The 26,883-nt window shown below is 38.3% G+C and overlaps 1 protein-coding gene across 1 annotated transcript in view; it reads left to right on the forward strand.

Moving 5' to 3' along the window:
* The first annotated feature begins 817 nt into the window (after positions 1–817).
* Positions 818–26,883, forward strand: part of sgl (UDP-glucose 6-dehydrogenase sgl) — an 82,802-nt gene continuing 56,736 nt past the window's right edge. Inside the window, exons 1-4 of the mRNA XM_081744739.1 lie at positions 818–965; positions 12,346–12,509; positions 19,366–19,503; positions 25,844–26,008. Coding sequence (XP_081600865.1) covers positions 12,351–12,509; positions 19,366–19,503; positions 25,844–26,008 — 462 coding nt within the window. The 5' untranslated portion in view covers positions 818–965; positions 12,346–12,350. The remainder of the gene's footprint in view (positions 966–12,345; positions 12,510–19,365; positions 19,504–25,843; positions 26,009–26,883) is intronic.

Below are 26,883 nucleotides of genomic sequence, written 5' to 3' on the forward strand. Positions count from 1 at the left end.
AATGCGTATTTGTTATATTTTTCGTGGATATTTGCATGCATATTTCGGGGTTTCTTTGTGCATGGAAATCCGGTCTCTAATTATGAGGTATGGAACTTTTACCTAGAAAGCCAGAACTAATGGAGATAGAAGCTGAGGTTTTAATCACACATTACCGAAATAGAAGTCCTTTGAAAGCTGACACACCAAAGAAAGGTTTTCAGAACCATTCACTCAACAGGTCGTTGAAATAAATAATTACTTTACTCTTGAAGAAGTTGGAGAGTTTGAGTTCCTTTGTTACAACTTTCCGCGGAGCTAACGTTCCACGAAATACCTAAGAACTTTACAGAATGTATTTTGCTGTTCATAACTGCGTAATAGATTTCCAGTCTTCCTGCAGTTAACGAGGGTATTATTTTAAGCTTTATTTCTTTGACTCATCTGCGGTCATATATGACTGGAGGCTTCAAAATGTTCATTACCAAAACAACCTTGTGAAGGCCAAACTACTTTTTGTTCCTTTTTTTTTTTAATTTATTGTTTTTTTCTGATGGAACATCCTGCTGGAATGCCAACGACGCGTTGGAAACAAATATTGGATTAGCAAACTTCCAGTTAAAAGTCAATGACATCATCACATCCACGTTATCGAAACAAGGTTGCAATTGAAAATACTTTTACGAGATGTAATAAGATTTTCTTATTGTAATGAATTATAACAAACATATTAGTTTTAATTCTGTAGAAATAGTTGATATTTTAATTTTAATCTTTAAAAAAAGGAAGCATGGCAGTAGAAAGTGGAATGTGGGAGTAATTAATGGAGCGAAAAAATACTGCAATCCTGGAAACACTGAAAACAAATGAACAGAGAAACTCGCTTCTGTTCACTCCCCTTCTGTCGTCACTTGTCAGTCGTCTGTTGACCGTGCTGGTGTTGGTTGTTTGGTGTGGTTTGTGTCGAGGTGTTTTGTTGGCCTCTGGTAATTATTTTTAAAATTATTTCTTCGAGTTTGACTATTTAGAGTGCTTACATATAGAAAAAAATGTTCTGATTTAAAAATAAATCGAAGTTACTTAAAATTTTAAAAGCATTAGAGTTATTTAATTGTCACAAAATACTTGACGTGTCCGGCCTTTATATTTACAAATTAGTGAATAGACGAGTAGAACATAGTTACGAACATTTTGTCGAAATTTGTAGGTTAATTTAAAATAATGACAAGAATGTTGCCGTTAGTAATCCGATTTTTGTTAAATTGGAATTTTTACCTATTGTGTAGGATGTTGGAGTTGAAATAGATTTCCAAAGATCAACAGGGTACAGTTGCAAATATTGTTTTGGTGTAAACAATAGATAAAACGGTTTTGACAGAAAGATGGTGCTTTAAGCGAAATATCTACACGAAATATATTTACAGGTATTATGTGCGTTAGCGTTAGGAGAAATCAAACAGTGGATACAAGGTCAACCGTATATATTTTCATACATTCATTGTACCAAAATTAAAACCATCAGATATTAGCTGCGAATGACATACTCTTTACATTATAAAACAGTTTTTCTTGGAATCTACTCACTAGAATTTACGGATGACATTTAGTATCTCCCCCAATTCTAGACATAAGGAAAGTGTTTTATGCCATATACTATGTTTTGCGCTATCCTCATTTATGTGTATGCACACCATCGCTGACGAGCCTGCGTTTCTGCCGTGACTCGCTTGGGTAATATTTGTGCTTCTTGTGGCCTCTTAGCACAAGTTGGTTTCTGTCTTTTGCACGATAAGCCTAGTTGTCATCGCGTACATACTCTGAAGTCCTTGTAAAGTGAATCTGCACGGAGGATTACAAGTTCAGACTCGATCGACGGCTCCGGAGCCGGTCGGGGCTTGAGCCAGAGTCCCTACGAAGTGATTTGAGGGAGAAACAAGATAATACCCGAATTTACCCCTTAAATATGTCATTTTATTTATCTCAATCTGATTTACCGATTGATGCATGTTTCATTTTTAACCGATATTATAGTTAAAAATTTAGAGTTGTTAGTTAACCATGATTTTGGGTTAGATGTCGTTGACCGTATTGTATGTCGTCATAATTAAAAGCTTCGTTAGTGTATACTTGAATATTAAGAAAGTTTCGTTATTATTGACAAGGTACAGCATCAATATTTAGGTTTAGAAAAAAAAAGGGAGAAAACTCGAAAACTACGTATGTACTTCTTATAATCACACCTATCGTATTGTTCAACATAATGAGATCTGCTGATTGATACATGTCCCATTCTTGTATTTTATTTTATTTTATTTATTTATTTATTTAATTTATTTATTTTTTTTTTTCGTTGAACAGTAATATTGTATGTAGAGCTAGGAAAAAATTAAATGATATATTTGAATTGTACGTCTCATGGTTATGCCGGTTAGGCTAAAGGGCACTGTGATGATGAAAAATAAATGAAATGGTGGAATGAAAAAAGTGGGAAGAAATGGGAGAACCTCGAGAAAACGCACGCACTTGGTGTTTATCCACCTTAAAGCTCACTTGGTACGAGCTGAGACCGAACCAGGTACCACACGCACCAGAGATGGACGGTCTACCGGTGAACCACCGCGGCCCCATTGTATATCTAAGTCTTGGTCTAAATTCACTAATTCCTACTGTGTTACAGGGTATACGATTTTTTTTTTAATTTTTTTTTTTTTTAGTGGGTAATGAAAAAGGTCACCTTTTTAGTTGATTACGTACGAAGTTTTCTTTTTTTAAGAATATACAAAGTTTGAACTATGTTTTGCGATATTAACTGGCATTATATAGTTCGTACGTTCATAATAAAAGACCCAATAAATTGAAAACATCAAATATATATTGTCCATAAAAATCAGAGGACAAGCATTCTTCCGTGACGGTAAGAACTAGTGAATTTGGGTTAAGTTCCAAAATTGGTTGTCCGTTTCTAGCAAAATTTTGAAAATTTACCAGGAAGAAGTGGATAATTTGCTCGTTTGTGTACTTTATAATATGCAAAGACAGCAGAGCACTTGTGTTTAGTTTTTTTATAAGCGGATATTGTCATGGAACGATTAGGCAAGCGGAGGGAATTACTTCGCGTAAGGTTACCGCATGTTTGGATTGTGGGAAAGTAACGAGTATTTGTATTCTGAACATATGTGCAGGTGTACAGGGACACTCCAGTTGGTATGCTTACACAGAAACGACTTACACTCTATTCATTTTAACAAAATGGGTCCAAACTTTCCTAACCCTAAGCTCACCCGACCGTACTCTACTTATCCCTACCTCCCTGTACTCTATCCTACCCTGCTGTATTATTACACCCTTTTAAACTGGTCCTGAAAATTAATGATTTTTAAATTTTTGTGACTGTTGTTATGCTTTTTGGCGAAAATCAAGCGGACGACCAACTTCGGAATAAGTGCCGTGAATTTCGACAAGGAATTCGTAAATGCATTTCGGGTGCAGTTTGTGAATATTCGGAGGACAAAAGTGGGGTTTCATGTGTAAAATTGAAACACTTCCAGTGAATAATGAGTGTGTAAGATCTTTACAAGCGTCTTGGAGTTGGAGACACAAAGACACGACTATTATCATCAAACACCATATAATGTAAGGAGAAATAGCATGTATACCGGCATAATCGAACATCTACATACTTTGTAAGCTTGTGGAAAGTGCTATATATAAAAATAATGCTTATCCCATTTTGATAATAGCGTCCGCTCATGCACCTTCGTTGCCCTAACCCTCTGCGCTATTCGATTGCTCCGAAGTAGCGGTATCAATCTCATTAGGATATCATATCTAGAGAAAAGTGTGAGATTGTTGTTAGAGTATGATGTACGACGATCTGTTTTTAGTGTGTGTAAAAATTGGTAGGAAGCTGTATAGACGCCACGAAAATATGAATTTTGAACACATCTAAAGTTGGTCGTTAGCTGAAAATACTATATGTGTAGCTCAGTGACAATGTTCGTTAAATTTTTTGCCTTAATACTTATTGCAAATACTGTATTTGCTCAGATTTATCTATTTCTTCGCTGGCGTTTAGCGCCCTTTTCCAACAGCGAGACGAGATGAGAGGTGAGCCGACAGTTTAAGATGGAATCACAATCAAATGCGTTCAAATTTTAATACTCTCTCACCGTGGATCAGACCCGAAGCCACATTAATAACAGTCACACGCATTTGCCAGTAGACCGACGGAGAGGGGTATATTTTGTCATGTAATTGGCGCACTTTTTAAGTCTGTATTTTGACTACTGAATGGTCAGTTTTCGCAGAACTTTCCAATTTTTTAATAGAGGACTTGTTCAGGGCTTTATTCTAGTATGTGGTAATTAAAAATGCAGTCTATTAATAAAGTTTGTACTTACCTCACGGTAAAAATAATAATCTTGTCTCTAGACTTTACAGCAATTTCTCGCTCTCATCAGTACGAACCCTTTAGGGCCATATACATAGTTGTTTTGCGGGCTAGTTAGGGGCCGCGTGCGGGTCACTTGGTAATTCGCATTGCAGAGTTCTCCCACAGGGTCAAACAAGCTCAATCCGACCTCCCCCCCCTACTTAATTCAAGAGGATGGCTATGGGTGCTTCGATACACCCTTTGCTAGTCCGTACCAGTTCTTGTTGTTATATGAAATTCGTATGTTCCGTATGAACTAAATATTTGAATATATTAATGAGTTCATTGAACAGCTTAAGCGATAATGAATAGACATATTTTCATGGCAAGCAGATTAAAAATATATACGAATTTTTGAAGGACGATTGTGGGATGTTTTGCTTCCGCTGTACAAGTATTGAATATGGACAAGATCAAAATGTGGACTAATAAGTTCTACCTGAATAAAATAGTTGAGTGCTATTTGATTTTACAGTACTAGTAGGCCACGGAATTCTCCACGAAACCATGCATCCTATCGTGCTTAATGTGGATTCCCATTATTTTGGCAATACTACCTTCCACCCTCAGTGTATTAAAATTCCCTTCCCTCGGAGAAGATCTGAAATCATCACTGACGGAGACAAATTGTTATAACAGTTATTTACATTTCATCGTGAAAAGGTTATCCTTATGCCTTTTACATTCTTTTTCTTGCTGGTGCATGCATACATTTTCTACTTAGCACAGATAAAGTTAAGGAGCGCGCAAAGAAAGTTTTTACTTGTGATCCTCTAATGTCTTTTGGATTCTTAGTTTCTTACCTGCGTACCCGCTGCGTACACATTTATATTATAATATGCTTACAAATTCGTAAATGCAATAAGTGCGGAAAGCACATACGAATCTCTGATGCGAGGTGGCCAATACAAGTTAACTTTGCATTTATTCCGCTTCAGAGCAGGGCACAGTTTGAAAGGTCGCGCAGGATTTTGTCCACAAAAGCAGGTGTATTAACGATGATGGTGTGTGCATAAGGGAAGACAAGTGTGCAAAGCACCATTCCGCCTGTTTTACACTGTAATTGTTTAGATACAATCGTTACTCACGTAATCTGTGAACATAGAAACAGCGTTAAAGAGTGTGGTTCATTATTATGCAATTGCAAAGGAAAACTAAGTTGTAGTAACCGGTTGTTGCGTATTTTTTTTTTACTAATCTTCATTTACATGCATACCCACCGTCGCTAAAGATCCTGTTCCATACGGACACACCCCGGCTATAGCCCTCCGGCTTCAGCTTGGCATAAACTGTAATAGATGCAAGGATGACTTGTACTTGCAAAATTCGATGCGTGGTTTTAAACGTCTGACTTTCATTGTATATATATATATTATAAAATTGTACGAAATTAGTTGACAGCACACTATAAATAGGCAGATAACCGTTTTTACTTTATTTGCTTGGAATTTTGTTAAGAATATGCTGTGTTGATAGCTATAACTTTCATGCCCTCCTAAAATTAACGTGCATTGCAAAAATGCAATGTTGTGTATAAAATACAATTTTTGAAAGTACTAACAGTCTACTTCGTCAAGAAGGTACCGTATATGTAATTTATTTCTGGTAGAATCCCTATTGTAAGTCTACACCCTCCGGATTTGCTATCTGTATAACTTCCTTAATTCTCTCTGATAGTTAACCAATTTTACCTGAAAATTGGAAAAAAAAAAAAAAAAAAGTACGGCATTCCTAATGTATGGGGTTTACTTTTCCGCTACATGTTTGTATTGCAACAACGTCGTGAAAATTCATTTCGTTTTCTGTATATGGGATGCATTTTATCTTTGCAATTGCTGCGTGTGATGTCAATGCTTTATCAGAATAGACCTGAGCTTTGCAGTCTTACCTTCAACTTTTGTTTAGCAAAATTTTAGCCTCGCGCGAAGTGTAGATAGACGAACGAGCATTCATAATTAACCGTACACGTTGAAAGATATGTGCAACGGACAACCAAAAGAAAGGTTGAGGTATCCCATAGGTTCGGTTCGCCTATGGATCCCTTACGGGATTAACTATGCATGTGGCCCTTAATAATTTTTACGTTGCTTGAAGAATCATATTATCGTTAACTTCCTGCACTGCAAAAACAACTTGAGCAGAGCTTCCTATCGACTCTAAAAGCTCCTTGTGGCTAAGCGGTTAGCGTACACGCCTTCGGCTTGGAAGATTCGGGTTCCATTCCCAACGGGAGCTCAAGGATTTGAAACCCACATTAAGATGTAGGTCCACGTCTGATATACACTTGCTGCTGAAAGAGACGGTAACCGTTTATCAAATCTTTATTATTATTATTATTATTATTATTATTATTATTAGCCATAAATAGGGTTACCATTCATCCTGTTTTTACCGAGACAGTTCCAGTTTGAAGGTTTTTGTCCAGGTTTCCGGCCTGTTCCCATATTGTGGCAGTTTTCAGTGATTTTCTTTTCACCCCTTTCCCCATTGTAGTGCTCTCAAATATTATTTTTGCTATTTACATACTTCTGCATTAACAGATATATGTAGTACATAACAACATAGCTAGTGCCGCGGTGGCTCAGTGGTAGAGCGTTCACCTCTGGTGCATGGGTTCTTTGGTTCGATCCCAGCTTGTGCCAAGTAAGCTTTGTGGTGGACAAACACCATATGTGTGGGTTTCCTCGGGGTTCTCCCGTTTCCTCCCACTTTCTTCATTCCGCCATTTCATTCATTTCTCATCTTCAGCCTAGCAGGCATAACTGTGGGATGTAAAACTTAAAGATTTCATTCCATTTCATTTCTTCACAAAAACATAGCTCCTTAATCTGCAATACGCGTATTTATGCAGGTACATTGACTGTGGCTAGGTGGTGCGTACGACTTACGGTGGTATGCCAGTAAAATAGGTTGAGAACTCCTCTACTAGAATAGTGAAGAGTTCTCCAAATTATGGCATACAGTTCATATATTATCTTTGAATCAGTGGCAGAGCGCTTGCCTCTGGTCCGTGCACCACTGGTTCGATTCCCGGCCGAGTAATTTTGTGGTAGACAGCATCATCATGTCCGTGGGTTTTCTCGGGGTATTCCCGTTCCCTCCCACATTCTTATTCCGCCAATTTTTCCATAATCATTCACTTTCCTTAATCATAGTCTCCCTTAGCCTAAGGGACAAAATCATGTGACATTAAACTAAAGGATTTAATTTTCTCTTATTTTCATAATGTGCTCCGCGCGCGAAATAAAGTACAGTAGAGCGTCGATTATCCGAAGTAATTGGGGGACATGGGTGTTCGGAAAACTGGTTTGTTCGGATAATCGCACTGTACATGTTTGTTTGCCATGCGCGGAGCGGCACGCCTCAACTCTAAGCTGGCGCAGCTGTTGCTGTGAACAGCTTTGATACTGCCGCTACTTCTACAGCCAGTGCCAAACCGACAGAAGTGTGCTGATTGTTGAAACACAGCGACTGGCGGCTTGGCCGGCCAGCAGCGCCTTATGAAGGCCCCATTAGAAGCAATGTTCCGCCAGCGGTGGCTCAGTGCGGCGACTACTGTGGGAAACTTGGTTTGGGAGTGAGGGGGATGATGGACGGTAGGGTGGGAGAGTAACAGGTGCGAGCGAGTACACAGTTCGGTTAAGCGGTCGTTCGGTTGACCGACTTTCGGATAATCGACGCTCTGCTGTATATTAACTGTCGACTTGGCTAATGTTTTAATGCCGACTTGGGAAGAGAGTGCAAGTTAAAAAGAATTCCTGAGATTTCAGAAATAAACGGGTAAAATCTATTACTTTATTAAAAAGGACAATGTTGTAAGGAATTTATTTTTACAAGCGCGGTACTTCTAATTAAATAATAAGATTGAAATAACATATATATATATACAAAGATAGATAGATAGATTGTTTTAAAACAACACCAACAACGTTTGGAGGTGATTCCTGACACCAAAATAAGACGAAAAATATAGACCTTCCTTTCGGAGCTATAGGCTGCCGAAAACATAAAAAAATGAAGTTGAAAATGAAAATTAAAAACATGAAAATGGTACTCACGCAACAATTTTTGTACATGCAGTTTGATTACGGTCATATATGAAGTACTCACTAACTACCTCTATAAAAATTGTTGCGGAAGTACTGCAGGATTCTGAAGCATGTATTTTTGGATAGAGCACATATTAGTTCGACTACGGTAGGTAGACCCCATAGTTTTGGAGCTATGGACCTTTAAAATATCATTTTTTAACGTTTTCGGCAGCCGATAACTCCGATAGGAAGCTTTTGTGCACCCAGGTTGGTCTATATTTTTTTGTCTTATCTTGGCGTCCGCCCTTTAATTTCGGCGTACTAACCTCTGTACAGCTTGCCTGTATCACTAGTTCTCACACTTCTGGAAGCATACATAGTAAGAAACGCAAAGTCGCTTAGAACTTAAGTAAAGATTCAGTATGTATATAATAGTACCCTCATTTTTTATCTGCGCAAACACAAAATGTAAAGTCGCTATAGGATACAAATTTTGGGATATTAGGAGGTGATCTATGTAAAACAATAGCATATTTGTAGTCCTTATGTAGCAGACCGTACTTATTATCATTATTATTTTTCTGTGCAAGCGTTCGTAGATAAAACCAGTTGAGAATGCTCCAAGAGCATTGCCAAAACGAACTTAAAAAGAATGGAGAGACGGAGCGGGAAGAATAACTGTCATTGTTCCTAGATGTAAAAGTAGATCTTTTTTTCCACACCTCCTCTCTCTCGCAAAAATTAGTAAAATATTATCTCTCTATGACTTACAGTTCTCGAGATATGGCTGCTTAAATATCTAAAAATTCGAAATGTTTTGTCCAATATCTGGGCAACGGTGGCCAGTTGGCCAAGAGACAATTAATCAGTAGCCACCGGTTACTATTTGGTACCAAAATGTTCACCATCCTCTTAGGTATTGACCAACACCAATATGATTTCTGAGTGACTTCTGGTTCCGGAGATGTGGCTCCTTAAATATCCCGAAATCGGAACTATCTTTTGGCCAATATAACGGAAACGGTAAGTCATAGAGAGTTAATATTGGTATTAATCAATCCCTGATAGAATGTTGTAAACATTTTCGTACCGATATTAATTGATGGCCACTATACAACTGGACACTGGCATCCAGTGGCCAGTTGGACAGTGGCACTGGTTAATATTTGGTATCAAAATACAGCGGACTCTTTTTAATTCGAACTTGGATAATTCGAACTAAAGTCTATTCCCCTTGAAAACTGTTAAAAACAATGGTAAAAAATCGTGGATAAATCGAACTTTTGAATCTCCTATTTCGATAATTCGAAGTATTTACAGTGGAAAAATTTGTAGTGTTCGACAGATTGCAAACAGAACAATGCAATTCCAACTGGTTTTTGTTTATCTGTTATCTTATCCAGAGGCGACCGTGATATGTGGCACTGACTTTTTTTTTCTTTTAGTTCACCGTAATATAATCTTCTTGCAAAAGCTTAAAAGCGTTAGTGGGTCGTATAGAAAATTGACCTATTAGTCTTGTCCCCCCACTACATGGGAGTGAAACAGGTATTTTCTCCGAAATCCGGTGTTGCTAAGAAATTCGAACTGTTTGATAGTTCTTGGCCAGAATAGGGGGTTCGATGAAAGCTTATCTTCTCTGTCACTTGAGAAAGGAATGCAATGTCTGAAATGTTTTGGCGAAGAAAAAAGTAGCCTGGAAACTCGAATGATTTGTATTGTTTTCTTTTTTGACACGTTCAGCAGAAAATCTTTCTTCTTCGGTTGAGATGAAGTGAACCATACGCAGGCAGTTGGTCAGTGTGCCTATATTTATGAGCATCTACCTTTCGTTGGCGAAGGAAAAAAAAAAGAGAAAAAGCAAAGTGTCCTCCCAAATCCACATGTGTAAATCATTATTCACAGCTAAAAGGGGACCAAAAGTATGATAACGTCTTTGGACACACGTTAAGTAACAATGTCAATAGTAAGAGGATACAACTGTTTGGACAGTTCCGAATACCACCCACTGAGAGCCATCTTGCTGTTGTGAGAATTGTACTGGATATTTTTCAAGCAGGACATTGGAATCACCGAAAGTATTCAAGTCAAGTTTAGTAGACAATCTGCAGTGATACACTTATTACTTGTAAGCTTGACTTTTGAATTAAAATTGTAAGTTACGTACCTAAATGCATTTGAATTGATTTCCAGACTATATTTCGGTTTGTATAAAGAAGGATAGTGACGACATAGCTATTAGTGAATACGTTCATGGCTATATACAAGGTGATTATAATTAAAGTCTCAACTTCAAAACGATATATATACTCAGAATTTACCGGTACCAGCGAAACGAACGCACCACTAGTATTTAAAGGAGTATCCCTATACTTCAACTTCCTTTTTACATTTCCTTTCACCGATAACGGAGGATGGTAAAACATGGATATTTAGATAGAGCACGTACTAGTCCCTGTGTAATTCCTTAAACCGCTCGGGATAGGTCCTATAGTTTCTAAGTTAGGGAGTTTTGAAAAGTGATATTTCGAATTTTCAATGGATCATAACTCTGAAAGAAGACGTTTTTCGGCCAATGTTTATTAGAACTTCTTTCTTTCATTTCATATAAGGAATCGCCTCCCAAAGTTTTTCGGTGGAGTTACCTACCACCCTGTATATATCTCCGCCTCCCCCTCGCGTTCCTTAGTCGCACCGTCAAAGTTAAATGATACAAATTATCCCAAGCCCGAACGTCATCTATGTTGAAAGTTTGATCGAGATGCGTAGGGTGGTTCAAGAGTTATTAAGTTTTATTTATTTTTGTAGATTTCTCCCCCTAATCCCTCCCCTATGTTCTACCACCCTGTACATATATAAAAGCACTGGTCCGAATGACTTCAAATTTGAACTGAATATACTTGAAGAAGGAAGAAACGGTATGGGCGTAAGAAAAAGCACGTTCCAAATTGTGTCAATAGATGGCGCTGTAAGCGGTCTCTATATACGGATTTTGGCCGAAGGATAATTAGAAACCGATTTTTCCTATCCAATGTGGTACGACCTCGCCGTGGTGGATGAACTTTCCACTAATAGTGCCGCAGCTGTTGAATGACCTGAAAATCATTTTTTTTTTTTTTTTCGTCACAAAACCGAAATAATCATGCACATTGAACAGTACAATTGGTTTAATGTGCAACTCATGCCAAAGCCGTCGTATTTCGATTTAAAATGTCACTTGTAGCTGAATCCACTGTCATGCCGCTTACAACATCCTCTATTGATATGCTTTGGAACTTTTATTTTCTTATGTCATACCGTTTTTCCTTTCTTGTGATATTGGCCAAAAAAAAAAAAATGGTCAATTTCTAGATATTTAACGAGAAATTGCTCGGGAACCAGAAGTTGTACAGAGATGACATTGGTGTTGATCAATACCTACCAGGTAAGAGGATGGTGAACATTTTGGTACCAAACAGTAACCGGTGGCCACTGATTAACTGGCTAACTGGCCACCGTTCTCCAGATATTGGCCAAAAAAGTTCGAATTTCTGGATATTAAAGCAACCGTAAGTCATAGAGAGATAATATTTTGCTAATTTTTGCGAGAAAGAGAAGAAGGTGCGGATAACAAGATTTACTTTTACATCTAGGAACAATGACAGTTATCCTTCCCGCTCCATCTCTCCATTCTTTTTAAGTTCGTTCTGGCAATGCTCTTGGAGCATCCTCAACTGCTTTTCCTCTAACTTGCCTGAGTGACTTTCGGATTTAAGTGACCAGTTCCCATAGAGAAATGTGTTATATCATTTTTTAGTTGGATTCAAGAATTTCAAGTATCATGGTTGCAATGTTTTAATATATTTTAGGTCGTCCGTCTTCTTAGTAAAGCTAATTTTGTTATTTTTAATTCTCTTTTTGTAGGAAAGATGGTGATTAAGAAGATCTGTTGCATTGGTGCAGGCTATGTAGGAGGGCCAACATGCAGTGTGATGGCTCTGAAATGTCCCGACATTCAAGTAACGGTCGTCGATAAGAACAAGGAAAGGATAGAACAGTGGAATTCTGACAAGCTACCCATATACGAGGTAAGGAACGCCACGAGTTTTAAATATACAGGGTGGCCCAAAAGTAGGTATACAGTACCGTACTGATCAGCTCATTGCATTTTATATCATTTTTTATTGTTATCCATCAGATACTTAGTTTCTTTATTATTTGTTCTTAATGTGTTTTTACGTATATCTTAAGCTCGGAGCAAATAAACCCATAAACTAGAATGTTATACTTGATCAATGCAGGGGTGTATACCTACTTTTCGGCCACCCTGTGTTTTCTTGTAGTCATTTTTTCATAAGTTTGTGTTCATTTTGCCTTGACCCATTTCCATCTTTTTAAAGCTTGACGTCCCACAGTTATGCATAGAAGCTAAAGGAAATGGTGATGGTAATAAGTCAAATGGTGGAACGATGAAAGTGGAAGGAAAAAGGGCACCGAGAAAACCCGCACAGACGCCAAGTGGTTAACATACCGCATTTGTGGAACACCTGAGTTCAATCCCCGGCTGATGGTCACGTGGTTTGGGTTCCACGTTAAGCTGTAGTTCCACGTCTAATGTAGCCTTGCTGCTACACTCTACATTCAAAATCAAATCTTATATTTGTCGATGGACTGACGAACACAGATGTTCTATAAGACTTGAAAGTGTAAAAATTGTGTTGAAAAAAGACAATTATTAATGTGTTGTGGTTCTCGTATGCTGTATCCTTATACATAAAAACGTGAAGATTAAAAGAATCGTTTCATTATGTTTGTTCTCTGCGCTTTTCATTCCGCGAAATCTGTTATCGTAGTGCTTGATACGATAAGTACCCACACTTCCGGCTGTGATAGTAGCTTGTGTCAAGAGAGTGAAGAACTCTTTTACTATCGCGTTTCCTATGCGTTTTGTCTTGTGGCCTGTGTTCCTACAATGAATGATGCATTTTATTGTATGTTTTATATATTTTTGTAGTGCTTCTTATAATTTTTGCATAATAGCTTATCGTATATGGCAACGTTTCTGAAAACTCTTTCCATTTTTTTATTTGATTTGACTTTCAGTTTAGCGCTCCCTTCAACAACGAGGCTATATGAGACCTAGTCTACAGATTAACGGGGGATCCGAACCGGATAAGCTTCCGCCTGGAATCGAACCCAGGTCTTCCCGGGTCTAAGGCGTGTATGATAACCGCTTAGCCACGAGGAAACTCTAAGCGGTCTTTCAGTAAACATATTGCTACTGTTACGAGAGAAAAAAGTCTATGCGAATGTTAGGAATATTGTAGATTTACGGAAATTCAAAATTCGACATTGTTTTCTCTTGTACTGCAATAAAGATCACCTATTTGGACTATGACTTGTTCAGGGTTTCCACTCGTTCTGGAAACCCTGGAAAACCTGAAATTGTCCTTAAAAATGCAATTCTGTCCTTGAAATGTACAGAAATACTGAATGTCAGATTTTTCATAATTATAATGAAGATTTTAATTGATTACTATTCCAGTTTTTGTGCTGAATAATAATGTGTCATAATCGTACATGTGTGGGTGGTTGGTGGGCATTGTTTCTCCCAACAGGGTGGTTTTCTGGGAGAACTTCTCTCTTTTTCTTTCATCCACTAGTTTGTCAAGCCATTCTTGGGTGCTGCCTTCACTAACACTATCCTCCAGAAACTGTGCTTTGTACCAGTATCAATCCTTCATAATCAGTCTATTTTCGCAACTGTACATACTCTTCAGTAAAAATTTCATATGAGATTATGTCTATAGATGAGGAAATCACAACTCCATACTCAGTTGCAAAAACTTGTAACATAATTCCCTTTTTTGCCCTAATTATATCTGTCACACTGTCACATATTGAAGATGCCATAGATTTTTGTTGTTTGTAAATTTGTTCGGTGCACAATTAAAATGTCGTGTAGAAAGAATGAAAATACTTGTGCTGGATGTGGGTGGATCGGGTGACTATAAGGGGAGTTGGGAGGCCACCAAAAATAAATAAATAAATAAAACATTAAACTCCGCTTTGTGCATTTAATCATTGTGTATTAATATTGTACTTGTATTAATATTCACTGCATAAGCTACTGTACTTTTCATTTAACTGTTGTGAGTTTTGAATGTTGCAATCCTTTTATCCGTTCTATGTCGAAATCCTGGAAGATTGGTGATTTGTCCTTGAAACGTTCTGGAAATTTTTGGGGGAAAGAGAGTGGGAATCCAGCTTGTTCCAGAGCTCCTTCGTGGCTAAGCGGTTAGCGTACGCGTCTTTGGCGTGGGAGACCCGGGTTCGATTCCCGGCAGGAGCTCATGTGGTTCGGATTCCACGTTAATCAGTAGGTCACGTCTCATATAGCCTCGCTGCTGAACGGGACGTTTAACTCAAAATCAACTCAACTCCAGCTTGTTCCATCCAGTTTTCCAAGCTAGACACTGTCCTCAACTTCTTTTCGGCAATTTTTCACCACAGAGTTCTAGAGATACATAGGTTAAGTGATGCAACTACCATGAGACCACTCAATATAGCATCGAATACTCGTCGCAAAAATGATGATATAAAACAGCAAAAATAGCAAGTGGGAAACTAAAATGTCATTTTCTATTCCCACACTTAATTTTAGAGTACCCATTCATTCCCACTGCATGGAGTACGAATATATTCTATTTTCCAAAACCCAGACTTGCAATACTCCAATGGTAGCCCATGTACAGGCTTCGTACTGATTTCAATAGACTTCCACATACAATAGATATCTTAGCTTCTGGAAAAAAAAAATCCGAACTGCATTGTATAAAATTAAGTTGTAAATAATGTATTTGTTAATCTTGGCTTGATATTTTCTGACCTTCCTTGTGCCTAAACGTTTTGTATACGCACTTTTAGCGTGGAACACCCGAATTCAATTCCCGGCGGGAGCTCAAGTGGTTCGAATTCCAAGTTAAGCTGTAGGTGCACGTTTCATATAGCCACGCTGCTGAAAAAAGGGACACTAAACTCAAATCAAATCATAAATATTGTTGTTGTGTTATTTCTTGCGTTACTGTTAACATGTATTTTGTTGATTTTTTTTTTTTTTTTAATATGTAGCGGTAACTTCTGATTGTTGAGTAATAGAAAATATGTTAGGCTTAACGTTATCACCCGAAGGTAAATAACTATCTTTAAAAAGTTTACGGGAATTGTGCTGATTACGCTTGTGGAACTCGGAAGACCATTACCACAGAAACGAAATCAACCGTTGATTCTGTTATATCGTGATCGACTCCAATCACAATCCTCTATATCTCGTTAGTTCAGCTTTGAAGTATTTTTACATTCTTGACTATTTTTTTTTTTTCCACTAAAGCTTAATCATTATAAGTATTCACATGTAAATGAAGTGTTTCTCTTTTGTTTTTAATTTTAGATGCTGTCTATAATAAAGTAACTACAACACATATTAGGAATATAATTAATGAAAGGAGGAAATAAACTGAATTTTTTATACACTAGATCCTCTGTAGGTACGAAATCTGCTTCCTTCCACTCTCGAAGTCGGTGATATCTACTCAGACCAGGGGTAAAAGTGAGGGGGGCGCGGGGGGACGTCGTCCCCCCACTTCCAGAAAATATCTGTGGCGTCCTCCCGCTTTCCAAAAAAAAAATCAATGGGCAAAAATGGGCACGGGGGACTGCTTGACGTCATGCGTGTCCCTACCTTTTCGGATCCACTTTTACCCCTGACTCAGACCACATGGTTTGTACAACAGCCTATCTGCTGTGCTTGGACAATCCAGAGTCAGTATATTGAGAACATTTTTTGACGGTTGTAATTTCATGTATATTAAGAAAGGAGGAAACAACTAATTTTTTTTACAGCTAGGTTGTGGTACAAACCACGTGGTCTGAGTGGAAGAACACCGAAGAATGTATGGCTGTTCTGGGAGTGGACTGGGTAGCGTAGGGTTAACGCATCTGCACTGTACGTCGAAGGTCCTCGGTTCGAGTTCCGGTCCAATCATATACATTTCACACTTTGTGTGTTACAGGTTCAATGTTCACATAAATGCTTCCTACGTTATGTAACCAGGGCCACCCCTAGGATATTTGCCGCCCTGCGCAATGGCACCATTTGCTGTCCCCTTTCTCCAGAAAAAATAGATCTTGAAAGTCCACGATTTTAAGTATGTTACCCCATCATGGACAACAAAGGGGAGGGAAAGATCACGTGCACTTAGAAAGACTTAAACACTACAAATACAATCTCGTTGTGTCTATTTTTTTTCTTTCTTTATTTAAATAACAATATTATATTAATGAAACATAAAGCAAATTCACCTGCAGAGGAAGGATGGTAATCATTTTTATACAATTCAATATCCGGCTTCGATTTCAATATATCAGTTTGCAATTTTAGTGCAGCTTGCTCTTTTATCTTTATTTCTTGATTTTCCTTCTACATCTGATAATTAAAAAGAAGCTTGTTTCCACTTGGAATGGTAAGGAACTTGTTTGTGACAAAGACAAGACTAATTTTCATATGAAAACTGTGATAACTAACTAAATGGAACAGGTATTCGCTACCGTTCGAGAATTGAGTTCTTGTATTTGACAACAATCAAGCAATTCATGCTGGGATTTGTTTGACCATTTGCTTTGGCACTGCCCTTATGACCTTAATCTAATGCGACCTAAACGTGATGAATGTATTTGGTCTAGGAATTAATTCGTGCGGGTGGACAAGAGATGGCGCAACGAACGGAGCGTCCCACAGTTCCGTGTATCCACACATGTGTTGCAAACCCCTGTCATCGCGTATCGTTCGTAGTATAGGGCAGTGAATTAAAGCGTCAACAACACCAGTTTGTAGTTAAGTGAACATGGCGCAATTTGTGGCTGATAAAGTGTTTTTGCGGGGTGTCCTGCTGCATTACTTTAACATGCAGAAAAGTGCGACTGAGAGTCATCGTATTTTGGTGGAAGTGTATGGTGACCATGCTCTAGCTGAGCGAACGTGTCAGAAGTGGTTTGCACGGTTTAGAAGTGGTGATTTCGGCTTGGCAGACCAAGAGCGAGCTGGACAGCCAAAAAAATTTCAAGACGAAGAATTGACAGCATTGCTCGAGCAGGATTCGTGTCAAACGCAGGAACAACTTGCAGCAGCATTAGGCGTTGATCAAACAACAGTCTCCAAACGCTTGAAAGCCATGGGAATGATTCAAAAGATGTCACATTGGGTTCCACATGAATTGAAAGACAGAGACGTTGAAAGACGAAAAACCATTTGCGAATTGCTGCTTCAACGACAGAGCAGAAAGGGGTTTCTGCATCGAATTATTACGGGTGATGAGAAGTGGATCCATTACGAGAACCCTAAACGAAAAAAGGCCTGGGTGAAACCAGGTGAACCAGGTCCATCACAACCAAAACGAGATATTCACTGTGCAAAGGTTATGCTGTGCATATGGTGGGATATGAAAGGTTTGGTGTACTATGAGCTGCTGCAACCGGGTGAAACTATGAATGGAGAACGTTATCGACGACAATTAATGCGTTTGAAGCAAGCTCTGGCCAGAACACGACCAGAATGGGAGAACAGACATGATAAACTTATTGTTCAACATGATAACGCTCGCCCACATGTCGCAAAACCGGTCAAAACCTATTTAGAAAATGTCGGATGGGAAGTTTTACCCCACCCGCCGTATTCACCAGACGTTGCTCCTTCGGACTACTACTTGTTCGATTGCATGAACAACGATTTGATTGGACAGCGGTTTACTACTTCAGAAGATATCGAAACATGGGTCTCTGACTGGATCGCTTCCAAGGATGAGGACTTCTTTCGCCACGGAATCCGTACATTGCCTGACAGATGGGCGAAAGTGGTGGCTAGCGATGGACAATATTTTTCTTAAGGTATTTATGTATTTTGTGTTTGTACTACAGCTTCAATGTGTGCGTACCAACCGCACGAATTAATTCCTAGACCAAATAGTATTCAAATAGAACGTCGAAGCCGCGGTGGCTCAGTGGTAGAGCGTTCACCTCTAGTGCAATGGGCCCACGGTTCAATCCCAGCTCGCGCCAAGTGAACTTTCTGGTGGACAAACACCGTTTGCATTTGTTTTTCTCGAGGTTCTCCCACTTTCTTCATTCCACCATTTCATTCATTTCTCATAATCACACTTTCGTTTCACCTAACCGGGATAACCGTGGGACGTAAAGCTCAAAGTTTTCATTTTATTAAATTTTCAACTAGAAGGTCAGCTTAGTAAATTTAACTACCATCATCATAAAAAATTTTATTTTAAATGATATAGTTATGACAGATTTTTCCGCTTAGTGCAAATGCACGTTTTGCACACATGGTAGAGCCGGCCCTGTCTGTAACTAATCATATATTAGAGAGTTAACTCTCTATATTCATTCACTGCAATATCAGGCTAGAGTAACCAATGATTTGCTACATGTTGTGAAATATAATCATGCATGAGACACACCCTTTATGATTATACTAAGTTCTGTGAGAGGGCCGCGGTGGCTCAGTGGTAGAGCGTTCACCTCTGGTGCTTGGGGTCCCGGGTTCGATTCCAGCCCCGCCAAGTAAACTTTGTAGTGGACAAACACCGTGTGCGTGGGTTTTCTCGGGGTACTCCCGTTTCCTCCCACTTTCTTCATTCCACCTTTTTCATTCATTATTCATCATCACCGTCTCCTTTAGCCTAACCGGCATAATCGCGGGACGTAAAACTCAAAGATTTCATTTCATTTCATAAGTTCTGTGAGATACTAATGCCTTCGATAATGTAGTATGTATTATTTTACAGTTACTAACATCATATTTCTGCCTTAATTAATAACCCTAGAATGACAACCACGGCGTTTTGAAATTACTTACACTTTTCTTTCTACTTTCAGCCAGGATTAGACGATGTGGTTCGCCAGTGCCGAGGACGGAACTTATTTTTCTCAACAGATATAGAAACTGGAATTACTCAAGCGGACCTAATCTTCATCTCGGTCAACACACCGACAAAGACATTCGGAATGGGGAAGGTGAGTCTAGGGATATTATTTTGTTTGTTAGCGTTTATTCACAAATGTATGCGACTGGTTTGATTAAGAAGATAGCTTTAAGCTATTTCTACTTTTATCAGTGACTCTTAATAACTTCTGTCTCCGTGTACAGGGTGGCCAGAAAGTCCCGTTCCTCCTGAAAATAAGTAACATAAACCACTAGACGTTGACATGAACAACAATGCTTTCGAGAAGTTTTATTGAGATAGGAAACATTAAGTATCCAAAGGATCAGTCTGTCGACAGTCATTCTCATGACAAAGGATAATACGCCGCGAGGTTCTGTACAACATTTTGCGGAGCATTGTAGGAGTAACTTAGGTGAAAGCTTGTTTCACAGCTTCTGTCAATTCGGCAGTGGTATCGTAACGGTTTTGTGGAACGATGCCCTTTATGAACCCCCATAGCACATTATCACAGGTGGTAAATTCTGGGCATCGTGGTTTCTCTCATGCATCAAACAACTTGCAATAACACGTTCTTCAATATTGTAACTGGAAGTATCAGCCATCGTTCACACAATCTGAAACAATAGAAAATATTACATTAACATTTATAAAGAGGTAACGGGAAATCTTGCATTATTATTTATCAAGGGGAACGGGAAAACTTGCATTAGCAGTTATCAAGGGGTAACGGGAAAACTTGCATTAGCATTTATCAAGGGGTAACGGGAAAACTTGCATTAGCATTTATCAAGGGGTAACGGGAAAACTTGCATTAGCATTTATCAAGGGGTAACGGGAAAACTTGCATTAGCAGTTATCAAGGGGTAATTGGACTTTGTGGCCACCCTGTATATAAATTATTAATATAGCCATAATATCTTAACTATATATAAAACTACTCGAGCTGACATAAATTAAAGGGCTACTTCCAGTTGACATGGAAAGTTGAAATTTGGCATGATTGTAGCTTTCCGCGACTAACCGGCAGGAAAATTTGCCAAAAGTGAATATTTTTAATATTTAGGGGGTCTAAAGGAGGGATGAAGAATTTCTTTTTTTTCTTTTTCTTTTTTTTTTTTTTTAATACCTATAATCTCATGTTTTAGGTATTTGGAATTACGATAAAAACTTGAAATCCGATATGCTTGTACGTTTTCGTTAGCGTTAACTAAGTAAATCGCTATTAATAAAAATCTATAAAAATGAATAAAACAACTCTTGAACTACCCGACCGATTTAGATCAAATTTTCAACGTAGATGAGGTTCAGGCCTGGATATTTTTAAATATATTTTCAGTTTGACGGTGGAACCTAGGGGGGGAAGGAGAAGGGGAAATTTATATATATATATAAATAAATAAAACTGAACTCTTGAACCACCCAACCGATCTCGATCAAATTTTCAACATAGATGAGGTTCGGGCTTGGGATTGTATTTATCTATTCACTTTGACAACAGAACTTAGGGGAGGGGGAGGAAGGAGTTGAAAAGTAAGTAAAACTTAATAACTCTCTAACCAAACGATCAATCTCGATCAAATTTTTAACGTATATGAGGTTCGGGCCTGAGATGTTTTCTATCATTTCATTTTGACGGTAGAACTTAGAAAAGGGGATAGGAGGGGGATATATAAAATAAAACTTAATAACTCTTGAACTACCGGACCGATCTCGATCAAATCTTTAAAACCTAGATGAAGTTCGAACATGAAATGTTTTTTGTAATATCACTTTTACGATGTAACTTAAAGGAGGGAGAAAGACATTTACAAATTATCGAAAATGACCGATATTAGTGTCGAATCCATAGTTTTTGAGGTCGCTGAGATGAACAGTGACACTTCTGATGCCATTTAAGATCAAATTCAGCCCCGCAAATTGTGAAATGGATATATATATATAATCGAAATGACCAATATCAGAGTCGAATTCATAGTTTTCGGGGCCGCTAAGATTAACAATGACACTTCCAATGCAGTGGCCCACAACATGGGGAGGAGAGGGGGATATATAAAATTATCGAAAATGACAAATATCAAGGAACGTTTTAGGAATAGTAAAACGTGACTGACTAACGAAACATATTACTATTTTTTCTTAATTTAACCCAAAAAAGCGGGTAATTGATGCTAGTTATTAATAATAATGATAATAATTTATTTTTCTGCTGCTTCAACAATTGAAGTACAAAAGATGTCATGATGTGGTGAAGGAATCTGGGATACTTTCATGCGTAAACGTTTATTTTTCTCGGGATATGAAGGGTCGTTAAGTGCCAGAAAACGTATGAGTGTAGAGTAGTACCTACAGATTTCAATTTACCAGAAAATGACAGCAAATAGAGTGCTAATATTACATAAAATGTTGCAGAAAGCTTTGTAATATCCAAGTGGAAACCATTCAAGAGTCTGTAATTTTTAGCAAAGATTCTATCCTTCCTAAGAGCAAAAAAGAAGTTTTTTTTTTAATTTCTTGCGTGAGATGATGTATTCTAAGTACAGCTCATAAGGTCTAAATATTACGAGGGAGCACTTTGTACTGTTGTGTGGCACAAATGACAAGACTGTACATAGGAAACAAAAAAATGGCACCCACATCGATGACAACACATGGACCAATTCTTAGCACCTGGTTTACACTTTGCTTGGTCAAATACAACATTTCTCTCTTTCGTGAAGCTCTCTACTACATTTACATGGCTCCTAACTTTTTTTTCCGCCTAAGCTGAAGAGGTTGTGGAAGGAAACCTGACTCATGTTACAAGACTTTTTTTTGGCGTGAAATGCGACAGCCAAGTTCTATTTTGTTTTGAGGGACCTTCCAGAAATGATGCCAACAATAGCGGGATTACTGGGGGAAGTTGTGGGATTCCTGACGTTTAGAGTGTAGAAACCGGAAAAAAGGATTTTAAAAATCTCTAAGTTCTGCGTCCCACAGTTATGCCTGCTAGGCTAAAGGAGACTGTGATGACGAGAGATGAATGAAATGGTGAAATGAAGGAAGTAGAAGAAAACGAGAGAACCCTGAGAAAACGTACGCACGCGGTGTTTATCCAACACAAAGCTCACTTGGCGCGAGCTGGGATCGAACCGAGGACCCCATGAACCAGAGGTGAACACTCTACCACTGAGTCACGGTGGCCCCACGATCTAAATATTGAGATAGGCATCTGGCTTGGGGAGTGTGTGTGGGATACCTTGTCTGGAAATCAAAGGAAAAGACATGCTCGAGTTGAGTAGAGAAAAGGTTGGGGTAATAAAAAAGCAGGATCATAAGCAAGTAGGTAGAAACAAGGTTTCACTGAACTTGAAAATCAAGGAAGATCATGAAATGTCACGGAAAATAAATTTAGTCAAGGAAATGCTTCAAAATGTGCCAAAAATCAGAGAAATTTTATGTATTTTAGAGAAGAGTCAGGAAAAATGCAATCAGATTTCATGAAAGTGTTCAGAGTATTCTTACTACTCAAGCGATGTTAACAAGCATTATAGCTGATGACAGAAAATACCTCAAAGAATCAATGCTGATTAAAGAGATGATGGTAGAAAGGCTGTAAAAAATATAGTTATCTTTAGAAATAAAGACATTTGACAAGGACGTAAATTCACGACTTTGAAAGAACAAACTAAATAAAAAATTTAGATGCTATAAAAGAAGAAAATAATATAAGTTTATTGGTTGTATGTAATTAAAGAGATACACAAAATTATGATATACAGTCATCCTCAAAAGTGTGACCACACTACTGCCTTTTCAATATTTTCGAATTAAAAAAACATTGTGTCTGTACAAAGCCCTGTTTATTTACTATTTTTAATTTTTTTTTTAATAGAAAACGTTGTTGGTTTAATAGAAAACGTAATAACAGTTATTCAGTCGTGCCGTGTATGGGTTAAGTTGGGTGCGAATGTGTGCCCTGCGATCGTGCTGTTTTCACTCGCATGAATTACTAAATTAGTATAAAGAACTAGAAAGTACTATAAAATGCGAAACAGAAACGAAAGCATAAGTTCATTAGAACCACAAGCAAACGGAAAAGACCTTTAATCGCTCCGAAATAGCAAGAGAATTACGAAAGAGCCGTTCCCAATCAATATCAGATGAGACGGTGGTCTTAACCACTTCTTCAAGAAGAAAACATGCAAAAAGGTACTCTTGGGCAAAAACTAGACCGATGAACGATGGAAGATGGTACTCTGAACCGACGAATCTAAATTTCAGCTTTTCAGTTCCCAATGCAAGATGTTTGTGCGTCGCCCTTCTGAAAAGCGCTTTCATCCCAACTGTGTAACACCGGCAGTAAAACACGGAAAAGATAGTGACATTGTGTGAGATTGTTTTACAGGCAATCAACTTGATGATTGAAATTAAATCAACAGAATAACTGACAAAATACATATATCACAAAATTTGAGTGAGGCATTATTTTCATTAGGAACGTGGATTTGGGGCCGTAACTTTGTACTACAACAGGATAACAATCCCAAACATTCTCCCAAGTTATGCAGTAATTATCTGCCAAGCAACAGACTCGCATCACAAATATGGAGTAGCCGCCAAATTCTCACGGTTAGTCATCCATCGAGCTCTTGTGGGGTGAGTTGCATGTGGCAATCGGTGGACATATACCAACGAATACTGAATATCTCAGTTTGGGCCACGGTGGCTCAGTAGAGCATTCACCTCTGGTTCATGGGGTCCTTGGTTCGATCCCAACTCGTGCCAAGTGAGCTCTGTGGTGGACTAATACCGTGTTGGTGGGTTTTCTCGGGGTACTCCCGTTTCCTCCCACTTTCTTCATTCCACCATTTCATTCATTTCTCATCATCACCGTCTCCTTTGGCCTAGCCAGCATAAGCGTGGGACGTAAAACTTAAAAATTTTATTTCATTTTTGAATATCTCGGGAAAGCTCGTCAAACCTGCTGGATTTACAAGAGTTTGATAAACGTATCAACCAGATGCTTGTGATTTGTAAAGCTCTTATCAAAGCTAAGGATCGGAACTTCCATAAACGCAAGCTTCTTCAGCAAATTTGTCTCAATGGAAACACAACAGTGTATTTTCGTTTCTTTATGTGAACAATGATATTTATTTTACAAAACAGGTCCAACAAAGAGGGTTTTTTTTATGAATACAGTGTATTGTGTCTGAAAAATTCTGAAAAATGAGTAATGTGCTCAGACGTTTGACACTGACTGTATGTTTAATTGTTTGTGTTTATAAATGTATTGACAATACCGAGATATTACGTTAGTGTTTAATTGTTGTTTGACACTAATGTTTTATTGTATTCCAAATACATTTAATGTTAGACATAATAAATATTTACAGTAAGAAAGTACACTTATGCTGTACTAAACATTTAAAATGAGAGCGTTGGACTGCTATAGGGTTAGTAGAGGCCTTTTTTTTCCTAAACCTGACCATAATAGATAGTGTCCCCCGTGCGTCAGGGAAAATGTACTTACTTAACCATGAAAAGTGAGGAAAATTAATATCAGAATTTCAGTGTGAACCATAAACAAACAATCCATGACTGATTGGATTGATATGGACTAGATGTTTTATTCATACGGCAAAGAATTTTTGTATTCCTCAAGCAGGTTAATTTCTTTAATATCACTTGCAAAATCCCTGAAAATGAAAATGAAATGAAATATTTCAGTTTTACGTCCTACGAATATGCTGGCTAGGCTAAAGGAGACGGTGATAATGAAAAATGAGTGTAACGATGGAATGAATCAAGTGGGAGGAAACTGGAGAACGTCTAGAAAACCATCACACACGATGATTGTCCACCACAAAGTTCATTTGGCGCGAACTGGAATCGAATCAGTGATCCCATACACTAGACGGGAACACTCTACCACTGATCTACCGTAGCCCCAGTGAAATCTTTGACTTTAACGTCCCAGTATTATACCCTTTAGGCTAAGGGAGACAGGTGATTAAGGCAAATGAATTATGATGCAAGAATTGGTGGAATGAGAAGGTGTTAGCAAATGGGAGTATCCGAGAAAACTCATAAACACGATATTGTCCAACACTAGCTTACTTAGCTGGGTATCGAATCAGAAACCCCACGCACCAGAGGTAAACGCTCTACCACTGAACGATCATGCTCCCCTTCACCCCTCCACTACAATACCACTTGCGATGATAACATGTTCTCACGTAGTAGAAACACGAGCTTCCCACCTTCCTAAACTAAGTGTTCTTTATTGGCACTAGACCTAAATTTTTAAATAACCTTACGTTGTTCCTATTATTACTGGTTATTAAACTTTATGTTACTTTTATTAGTATTATTATTATTAGCACTGTGAAGAAGTCGTATGAAAAAATTTACACTCTATGAATTTTTTCCAGGGCCGTGCGGCTGACTTAAAATATGTGGAAGGTGCTGCCAGGATGATCGCTGAAGTGGCCACCGGTAACAAAATTGTGGTTGAGAAGAGTACGGTTCCTGTTCGCGCAGCGGAAAGCATACTGCACGTTCTCAGGTCAAATAATAAACCAGGCGTACAGTATCAGGTGGGTGTACCTACCAGTTAAATATTCGATACTGAAATTTTATCTAGAATGCTCTGGTGAGTTGAGTAGAGGTCAGACTTTTGAGTTTAAAACTAAATTAAATTAAAATTCTGACGCAATAACCTTTGGGGGGGAGGGGTCAGGGGTTTTCAGCTGACTTGCGGCACTCACGTCATTGGGGTGATTTGTGGACAGTTTTTTCTGTGATCCGAACCGTATGAGATCTCGCCAGGAATCGACTCAGGTTTTCCGTGCCAAAGGCGCTTACACTAAACATATAGCAGAAGGGAGCTAACGTTACAATGAAAAGCTTAATGGTTATACTTCAATATCTGTTTTTTCTTTGTTGGTGGCGTAGTTATAGTACAGCATAATTTTTATGTCCATAAAAGAGTAAATTTTATCGAAAACTACACATGAGAATTTAAACTCGTCCATATTCTTTCGTTCAGCTTTATGAAGCATGCCTATTGTATTGTTCGTAAAACAATTCCTGCTTTAGTGCATTGGCGATTTTTATGGACACTCTTTCGCCCCAATTAGCCCATTAAATGAAGGAGAAATAACCGATTTTATATCTTACAATTTCCCTATACCTGAAAAATCAATGTACGCAAGGGAACGCACTGGGTAGCGTAGTGGTTCTCATCGACATGATAAACCTGAGACCCGGGTTCGACACTCGGTCCAGTTGTTTTTTTTTTCATTCTTTGTGTATAATGAAATTCACACCTATAAAGGAATTGATGTGATATAAAATCGGTTATTTCCACATTTCGAACTGTGGGTGTGGAGAAGAATGGAGAGAATCAGCTAGGTCAATTGAAAAACGAATGAGAGGATGTTAGAAATGGTGGGGAAGATTGAGCCATAGA

Source organism: Thermobia domestica, chromosome 17 (genome assembly GCF_964235325.1).
Source record: "Thermobia domestica chromosome 17, izTheDome1.hap1.1, whole genome shotgun sequence".
NCBI lineage: Eukaryota > Metazoa > Arthropoda > Insecta > Zygentoma > Lepismatidae > Thermobia > Thermobia domestica.